Source organism: Tursiops truncatus, chromosome 20 (genome assembly GCF_011762595.2).
Source record: "Tursiops truncatus isolate mTurTru1 chromosome 20, mTurTru1.mat.Y, whole genome shotgun sequence".
Lineage (NCBI taxonomy): Eukaryota > Metazoa > Chordata > Mammalia > Artiodactyla > Delphinidae > Tursiops > Tursiops truncatus.
The window spans coordinates 7,439,532-7,448,539 of NC_047053.1; the positions used below are offsets into that span (position 1 = coordinate 7,439,532).

At 54.9% G+C, this 9,008-nt stretch overlaps 1 protein-coding gene across 1 annotated transcript in view; it reads left to right on the top strand.

Annotated features, from left to right (window-relative positions):
• STX8 (syntaxin 8) overlaps window positions 1–8,404 on the top strand; it is a 240,353-nt gene extending 231,949 nt beyond the window's left edge. The window contains exon 8 of the mRNA XM_019944171.3: window positions 8,233–8,404. Coding sequence (XP_019799730.1) covers window positions 8,233–8,300 — 68 coding nt within the window. The 3' untranslated portion in view covers window positions 8,301–8,404. The remainder of the gene's footprint in view (window positions 1–8,232) is intronic.
• Window positions 8,405–9,008: the final 604 nt, after the last annotated feature.

The window sequence follows — 9,008 nt, forward strand, 5'->3', positions numbered from 1 at the left end:
ACAGACACATTCCGTCGGCGTGACATAAAGCCCTGGGAAAGTTAAGATCTGTGCAATTCCAGTTTTCTTTGTTTTCAGTCAGAACCGAAACACAGGCACATCCTAGGCATGTTCTTTGCCCTCTGATGGGTTTCTCTGAGGGGCTGCGCCATCACGGCTGGCTCACAAGCCCTGGCATTCCCCCTCGCGCGGCAGGACCTCCGGGGGCCCCCAGGTTGCCTCCTCCCACCCTGACGCTCCGTCCCAGCCGGTCCCGCGGCTCCTCCCGCCCTCACGGGCTCTCATTCACCCCTGAGCCCCGACTTTCTCACGCAGAGACTGGGGGAAATTGTTGTTCTACCAGCTCCCTGCCCGACGGTGAGAAGAATATTGGGATCTGAGCACGTGTGCCCTGTGGCAGAACGGGAGCTCTGACGTTTGTACTTCTTGCCGTGCTGTCATTTTCATCATCATCATTCGTGCCACCACAGCTAGAGTGTCCAGGCTCCCCGGCCCCCGAGTCCCGCTCTGCCCATCCCCCCGCGTGGCGGGATGTCTCCCGATGTTGGGCACGTCTCTGGAGCTCCCTTGGGCCCCTGCACACCGTCTGGGTCCCCCTTTGGGCGTGCTTTCACCGTCTCCCTCTGCTGCCGGCAACCCTGTCCTCAGCGCACACCCTTGCCCTGCCCTTCCTCCAAGGCCTTTCACATTTCCCTTTCCCGTGGCTTCTCTCGCCTGGTGCCCACAGCCAGTGTTTCGCCCGGCACAGCCGCCCTTCCTGTGGCTAATAACCGACAGGGATGCTGCCAGATACTCGCGTCCCACCTTTCCTGGATGCCCCCGTCATCGCCCCCGGGCCTCGGCTAGAGATGGGCTGGTTCTCAACTAAATGCCACCCAGGCGTTCCCCTGTTTCTGACCCTCTTCCTTCTCTTCTGGAACGAATGGCTTTTTATTTCTGTTGTTAAGCCAGGGGGCTGGCTTGCTCATCGGACGCGCGCAAGGCACCGGTTGGGGGCCGTGGGTTGTACGGGGTCAAGATCACTGTCCTCACAGCCGCCATTTATGGAGCGCCAGTTATGATCTAGAAGTTTTATATCCTTCATTTTATTGAATCCTCGCAGCAAGCTTAGGAAGTTGATATTTTTAGGCTTGTTCTACAGATGGTGGAACCGAACTCAGAGTTAAGGAACTTGCCTGACATTTCATAGCTAGAAAGTGGACACGTTTGAAGTCAGGTCTCCCTGAGTCCCCAAACCAGTGCCCCTTCCGCCACATCAGACCGCACGGTGCCTGCTTTTGGAGACCCTGTGACCTAAGGAAAGAAGCGTGAATAAGTAAGATAAGAATTGAAAGATGGAGGCCAGTCATTGGAGAGCAGTGGCCTGGCTGTGAGCGCCTCTCTGACCCCAGGGAGGCGAGGTCTCTGTGGGTGGAGAGGTCTCTGTGGAGGAAGTGGACTCCGCCCTGGGGTGGGGTGCGAAAGGGATGAGGGTGCAAGCAGAGGAGGCAGGATGATGGGTGGAAGGTCTGTTGAGGGGATGGGGGAGCCCGCTGGAGCCGCAGAGGAAGGTTTACCCGCCAGCGCCAGCGGAGAAAGGAGAGCCTGGCAGGATGGGCTGAGTGCCAGATAAGAAAAGAACCAGAATCAGCAAATCAGAGATGACTTTTGCACAGTATTTTGATGAAAGCACAGTTTGGGGAGAATTCAAATGTGGAACTGTGGTGTGAAATAGATTCACGAGCAGGGAGAGAACAGAGGCTGGTCTCCGCACTGTGTCTGTGCAAACGCGGGCCCCCAGCCGAGTCGCCAGGTGGGCTGGAGGAAGGCGGCCCGTGCCCGCGCCCGCGCCCCGCGGCCGACTAGACGCAAACACGGCTCCCGAGCGGGCAGGTGTGGGCCGAGGGGGGAGCTCAAGGGAAACTGCCACTCTTCAGCCCTTCAGTTAGAAAGTCAGAATGTCAATATGTTCACCGTCTCTGCACGGCCTCTACTCTTTTCTCAGCATATTTGCCTAGTAAGGGGATTAAAGGGAACATTTACATGAACTTTTGAAAGCCAATATTCCAGTTTTGTCTCTTCTTCTGCGATTCCCTCCCTCAGCTCAGGAGCCTGCTGCAGAAAGATCTGTGTGATCAGTGAGAACCCGGTCAATACATACGCAAATGCCACGTATCGATGGGCACAGCTGGCGAAAACAGCTCGGGGGCCTTTCTTAAATGTCCTCTGTGGGTCCTCAGAGGCTGCGTGAGAGCTGTTTGTGGGCCCTGATCCTTCCAGTGTGAAGAACAAAGCAGACAATAGGAGGATATACAGTTTGGTTCCAAACAGCCAACCACAGCTGGCAGCCAGTATGGCTTTCCTTGTGATGAGCAAAAACCAGATAAAAAGGCTTCCATAAAACTGGCCTTTGTATCCCCCTCCCTCCCGCCACCTCGCCCCTCCATCCCACACTCCTTTCCCTCCCCTCCCTCCCCTCCCCCTCCCCCCTCCCCTCCCTCCCCTCCCCCTCCCTCCCCTCCCCTCCCTCCCCTCCCTCCCCCTCTCTCCCTCCCTCCCCCACTCCTCTCCCCTCCCTCCCCCACTCCTCTCCCCTCCCTCCCCCACTCCTCTCCCCTCCCTCCCCCACTCCTCTCCCCTCCATCCTCCCTCCTCTCCCCTCCATCCCCCCTCCTCTCCCCTCCCTTCTCCTCCTCCCCTCCCTCTCCCCTCCCTCACTCCTCTCCCCTCCTCCCCCCCATCATCAGTGAGCATTAGGAGCCGTTACCCACACTCCACTGTGGCAGAGGTGTTGGCATCACAGCCTCCGTAATTTGCTGGTTTCCAGTGTTTCACTGGAAAAAATATGGACCATGAATCCCGATGGACAATCTTCAGCAAACACAACACTGTCCCTGAGAGACCGTGTTTCACATCCTTTCCCTGTTTGCAAAGGAGTTTTTCTTACATCTTTTGGTAATTGCCATGAGCTGGACTTGTAAATATTATAAGTGGTTGAGTAATACTTACCTGGTAAACTGACCAAAGGAAACGGACGGTTTTTTCCCACTCTTGGAAGTCTGGCATCCCAGGCCTGCCCCTGAAAGGGGCACTTGGGGATTGGAAGGGAAAATCTGCCCTGCCAGGTGCCAGCAGGCCCCGCGCAGAGCTGAGTGATGTGTGCAGGAAGGCTGCCGGCGTCCGCAGCCTCGCCCGGTGTTTGTGTGCTGGGTTTGGGGGCAAAGAGCATTCATTGTTTCAGAAGTTGGTAGGTTCCCAGAAGTTCCACTGTCTTTCCTGGGTCTGAAATGTCCAACATTTCCTTAGCCGGGGGCAGGGGCGGGGGATGGATGACTAGACCCCCTGAGGTTTAAGCCCTACTCTGAGGCAAGAGAAAGAAGTTCTCTCTGTCACACATGACGGAATGCTTTTCCTGTTCTTCCCGTGGCCAGTGGCCATCGGTGGCTTGGTCTCCCTCGTCCTCTAAGCTGGAACTACCTTCCTATATCTGAAGTGTTGGGGGCTCTTCCCTGCCTCTGTCTTTAAGGAATAGCAATCCCTCTGTGTTTTGCGTGGTGGTGGTGTGGTGGATTTTCTGATGTTGCCTTTTGGTGATACTTACTGAAGTATCTGTAGATGAAACGTGTGGGAGTTGCTTCCAAAACATACACCAGGGACAGGGAGCGGGTGGGGGTATAGATGAAACCAGATCGGCCACGAGCCCACCCCTGTTAAAGCTGAGTGGTGAGAGCTCATCACAGCTCCTTAGACTCTCCCGTCTGCTCTTGTATTTGTTTCAATTTTCCCACTATAAAAAGTTGCCCAAAGGAAGAAGGAAAGAAATGGGAAAAGGAAAGAAAAAGAGAAGAAACTCTTTATCTCAGTTTTCCAGCCCAAAGACACCTGGGCCTCTCTCTCTCTCTCCAATAAACCCCGTGCTGTGTCGGGAATCAGGATCCCCACCCCCACCCCTAAGACGGGCCCCAGGGGTAAGAAAGGGTAAGAGCCTGGCCCGAGGGCTCCATCCCACCTGGATTCCAATCCCAGCTCTTCCTCTCACCAGCTGTGGGGCATTAGGTAAGAGAGTTAGTTTTCTAGAACTTCAGTTTCCTCATAAAAAAACAGACAAGAATTACCTGTTGCTGAGACTCGAGCAAGGCAACCTGGCCCGCTTTGAACAGTCCACGCACGCCGTGGCTCAGCTCTCCCTGGCTTTGAAAAGACCCTTGGTTTCTCTTTCCGAAGCATCCTTCAGAGGGGAGAGACTCCATTCAAGGAAGGTGCTAGAGCTGTGTTCACATCCCAGAAAAGCCCAAGCTCTACTCTTTGACCCAAAAGAATCCACAGGGCTGCAGCTGGCTTTGGCTCATCCCTGTCACCTGCCTCCTCAGAATAACTTCCTCAGTTGACCCTGCGCGCACCCCGGTTTACTTAAACCTGCTGGAAACCACCTACCCAGAGGACCCCTGTTTGCTCTGAAAGGGTTTGAAATGTCAGTCTTATTTGTCGTTGATCTCAAAGTCCCACTTTTCATCTTTGGACAAGAAACCAAGTTTATCACATATTATCAAGTTACGGTCTCTGGTGTCAGCAGGTCAAGGGCGTTTCATGTTTCACAGGTCTTGTGGACCCCGTCGTACCTTTCCTGTGGCACCATTTGTAGAACTCACGGTTTCCGTGGTAGAATAATCAGCGGCTGAAAGAGGAATCACCGTATTGACGATGGTTCCCGTAGGGCCTCCACGCAGCCCACGCGGCGCTGTGAACCGTCTCCGAAGTGCGGGAGCTTTTCCCCATCCCCCTGGGGTCTCTGCGGGGTTTGTAATTGGGATTGACCATCTTTCTCTTGGACTCAACGCGTTTTCCTAGCTCCGCTCTCCCCGTTGCTTTACCTCTTCTGTGTCCTTCTCGTTGGTGCCTGATGTTCCTTCCAGATACTCAATGCATTTATTGGTTTATAGCAAAAAGAATGTCTCGTGCCTCTTCCGTGTGCCAGGCCCTGCCCCAGGCACAGGGGACGTGGTGGTGAACACAGTCCCTGCCATAGACGCTCACGTGCCAGTGGCGGATGTAGATAGTAACTGACTGAGGACCCAAATCGTGGTTGAAGAAGGGTCACTGCAGAGACAGAAGGAACACGGTCCATTGCAGGTCACGAAGGAGTTCCTGGAGGATGGGAAACTGATGCTGAGTTTTGGAGGATGAACAGGGATTAGACTGAGAGGGGCAGGAAAGACAGCACGGGTCCAGGCCGGGAGGCAGGAGGGTGCAGGGCACGTTGGAAGAACCGAAGTCAGGATGGCCCGAGCACAGGACACCGTGTGGCTTCACGGGTCGCAGGGGGCAGATGACGCAGGGCCTTCAAATGCCATGAGGAGTGGGGATTCTAAGCCGTTGGACCGTTTTGAGCCAGGAAGCAACCTGATCTGATTTCCATTCCAGCTCAATTGTGGGGAAAGGATTGGGTAAAGGGAGCGGCTGGTCAGTGCTTGCAGTGACCCAAGCAGGAGATGGTGGTGACTATGATGCCTGAGGCTGCTTCCATCGGACCATGCGTAGAAACTCAAACCCGATGTATGGTTGCTCCTTCCCAGCCAGTTACCGCTCTCGATTTCTTTGTCCTGCTTTTCTCATAATCGCCCTGATTTGAAAATTCAGGGCCACTCATATGGGCCTCCCCTTGGGCCATCGCAGCCTTGGTCCGGAACCCGGGCCGCACAGGCAGCCTCTCAGCCCCACGCGCCCTCCCAGCCCCAATCCTGGCTGAGCGTCGGCGGCAGGACTTCTTCCTGAGCCCGTCTTCTCCCCTTTCCTCAGAAACGCAGTCCTCCCCCTTGGCTTTAGGATAAGCCTGGGCTCCGGAGGGCCAGCAGTGGCCCCTGACGCTTCACCTCGGTCTGTCTGCTTCCCTCGTTTTCACTGTTTTTTAAGGAAAAAGGTTGCACAATCTAAACCTTGCCCCCAGCCAAGAAACAGTGGGATTCCTGCCCAGGTGGAGCCTTCGGTCAGCCTGGAGATGTTTCTGGAGGCAGAAATGAATGAAAAGATGTGTTCTTCTGCTCTGGCAAGAAGGTGGACTGAGAGAATGTTCACTCAACAGCCACACACACCCCCACCGCCTTACTACAAGCATCTTGAAATGCTAGATGAAATATTACAACACCCCCTAGAGTGTTAACGGATGGCTGAATTTACAAGGAAGAAAGGAAATCCCAGATGAAAGAAATGGAGGGAGAGCCAGAGACCAGCACCTAAGTGAGACCATCCGTGGCCACAGTGACACAGAACAGGGTCGGTAGATTCTGTGAAAGGCCAGCCAGTAAATGCGTTAGGCTTTGCAGACCCCAGACAGTGTGACGCATCTCCTTTTTCTTTTTTGACAACCCGGTAAAAATACAAAAACCACTCTTAGCTCATGAGTTATATAAAGCAGACCACAAGGGACTTCCCTGGTGGCGCAGTGGTTAAGAATCGCCTGCCAATGCAGGGGACGTGGGTTTGAGCCCTGGTCCGGGAAGATCCCACATGCCGTGGAGCCCGTGCGCCACAACTACTGAGCCTGCGTGCCACAACTACTGAAGCCTGCACGCCTAGAGCCCGTGCTCCGCAACAAGAGAAGCCACTGCATATGAGAAGCCTGAGCACTGTGATGAAGAGTAGCCCCCGCTCGCTGCAACTAGAGAAGGCCCACGTGCAGCAACGAAGGCCCAATGTAGCCCAAAATAAATAAATATTTTTAAGAAAGAGGCACACTTGTGGCAAGACTAGAGGAAAAAAATGGATGCATGAACAGGTGGTGTGAGAAATAAAAAGGACTGAGATACAGCATGGTGTTTAAATTATAGGAGAATATAATGAACACTCTTATACCAGTACTTTTGGACACTCAGAAAAAATGGGCAATCTCCCAGAAAAATATAATTTAACAAAACTGACTCAAGAAGAAGGGGAAGCAGAATTCCCAACGTGGGGAGCTGTCCAAGTGTGGCGTGAGTGTCGAAAACACCTTGAGCGGCTGTTCACTCATTCATTCAACGATTGTGTCTTAAGTCTCCACACCAGGCACCGTTGCAGAAAGCTGGCGATGCAGCCGTAAATAGAATCATCAGAACTCCACACGCTGTGTCCATTCTGTCCAGCAGAACTTTCTGTGAAGATGGAGATGTTCTCTGGTGTCTGTCTGATAGGGTAGCCATTGGCCACATGTGGCTCTTAAGCTCTGGAAGCCTGACGTGGCCAGTGGTTATCTGGTAGCCAATAAGATCGATAACGTTAACGGCTTCCTGTAAGAGAATAAGCTGCTGAACTCTGGGGACCCTGAGCTTTCCCGAAACAGCTCCTCAGTCTGAGGTGGGCAGTCCTGGTGGCCAAACAGCCACGTGACCCTGACTCCCCTGTTACTCGTAGAGCATTTTCACGTGCTTCACCTCATCTCCTCACTCCCCTCTCGGGGCCTTCATTTAGCGAGCGCTTGCGCCATCGTGGCCGGGCCCTGTGTCTGATACGCCACCACCGTGCTGGCCTCCGGGGTGTAGGAGGCACTCATCACCCACCAGGGAAGTCAGCGTGGAAGGCAGCGAGCGCGTCGGGGGAAGGGGCCGAGTCCTCCTGGGCCCTCCCTCTCCATCAGCGTTGCAGGGATGGGCGTGGTGAGTCCAGCCGCGTCAGCTGGGGGAGACGGGGCGGGCTTGGCGGGCAGAGCTGGACACAGGGAGCAGACTGGCCGGGAGGCCCGATGCTCTCCTTTGTGGTCCGCAGACAAGAAGTTGAGGAAGTAAAACTAGAAAGTGTTAATATAAAAAAACTTAAAGTGTTTCTCAGAATTTTTTACAGAGGGGTGCCAAGTATCTTGGGCTCAAGAAGGAAAGCTAAAGCCATGTGGATAGGGGAGAAAATGGATTCTAGAATCAGTATTTCTTCATAGACACCAAGCCCTTTGCTTTATCAAGGCCTCGTCAATGCAAACAGAAAACGGGGCTGAGCTGTGCACAGAAGCCGGAGCGGGGGGCTGAAAGGGGAGGCCCCAGCAGGTCAGGAACGCGGGCACTTTTCCGGCACAGCTCTCGAGGTGGCGAGACAGCAACTCTCCGGTGTCCCTGGAGCCCCTCCCTTCCGCAGCCTCCAGCCTGCACAACCAGAGGCCGCTGACAGCCCCCCACACCGGGGCTCCCTGGAGAGCTGCATCCACTGTCTCCCAGAAGAGACCTCACGGGATGGGTGATGCTCGTCTGGTGTGAGTCCTCATAGGGGGTCTCGTATGCTTCTGTTTTTCAGGGATGATAATGGTGATTCTGTTGCTGCTCGTGGCTATTGTGGTCGTTGCAGTCTGGCCTACTGACTAGTGGCCGTCAAGGGACCACAGCTGGGACACCTGCCGGTGATGGAGTCAAGTTCAGCATCCTCTTGCTGCCCGAAAGCCACTCAATAAATACCCCCAAAGCTCTGACCTCCTGACGTGCGTTGCTTCAGCAAAGGCAGATCGTGTGGCAGCTCCAGGGAGCTGCCGGGGTATTGGGCAGTGTGGCCCTCGTGGGTTCGGCCTTGGTCATTGGGCTGCTAGCCCAGGGTCCCTCAGTGGTCACTGCCCTGTGGCTGCTGATGGATTCCGGCCACCCCTCAGCGTGCTGGGCTCCCTGGGGGGACGATGCCGAATTCCTACGCAGCTTGTGACCTCGAGTGTCTAGTCTGCTCGGGGAAGTCGTGCCCATGTGGGAGACCAGTGAACAGACAAGGCCACGTGTGTCCAGGAGGGAGGAAGGAGACACGCGCAGGCACGTGTCTCTGGGCAACTGCCGCCCGCCTCACTGCCCGTGTCCCCCCCCCAGGGCTCGCCACTCCTCCTGGTGAAATAGCTCAGGACTCTGCTTTAGGAACCACCTTCAGACCCAGAAGCATGTTCTTGTTTCCCCCTCTCGGTGTAGTAAACCCATCTTCCCAGGCTGAAACGTCCTGTACGCAGCCGGAATCAAGTCTGATGCATCTGATCGGGCAGGAAGGTACCGTTCAGGGTTCAGAGGAAGGTGTAATTATGCAGGGAGGAGAACAGTACC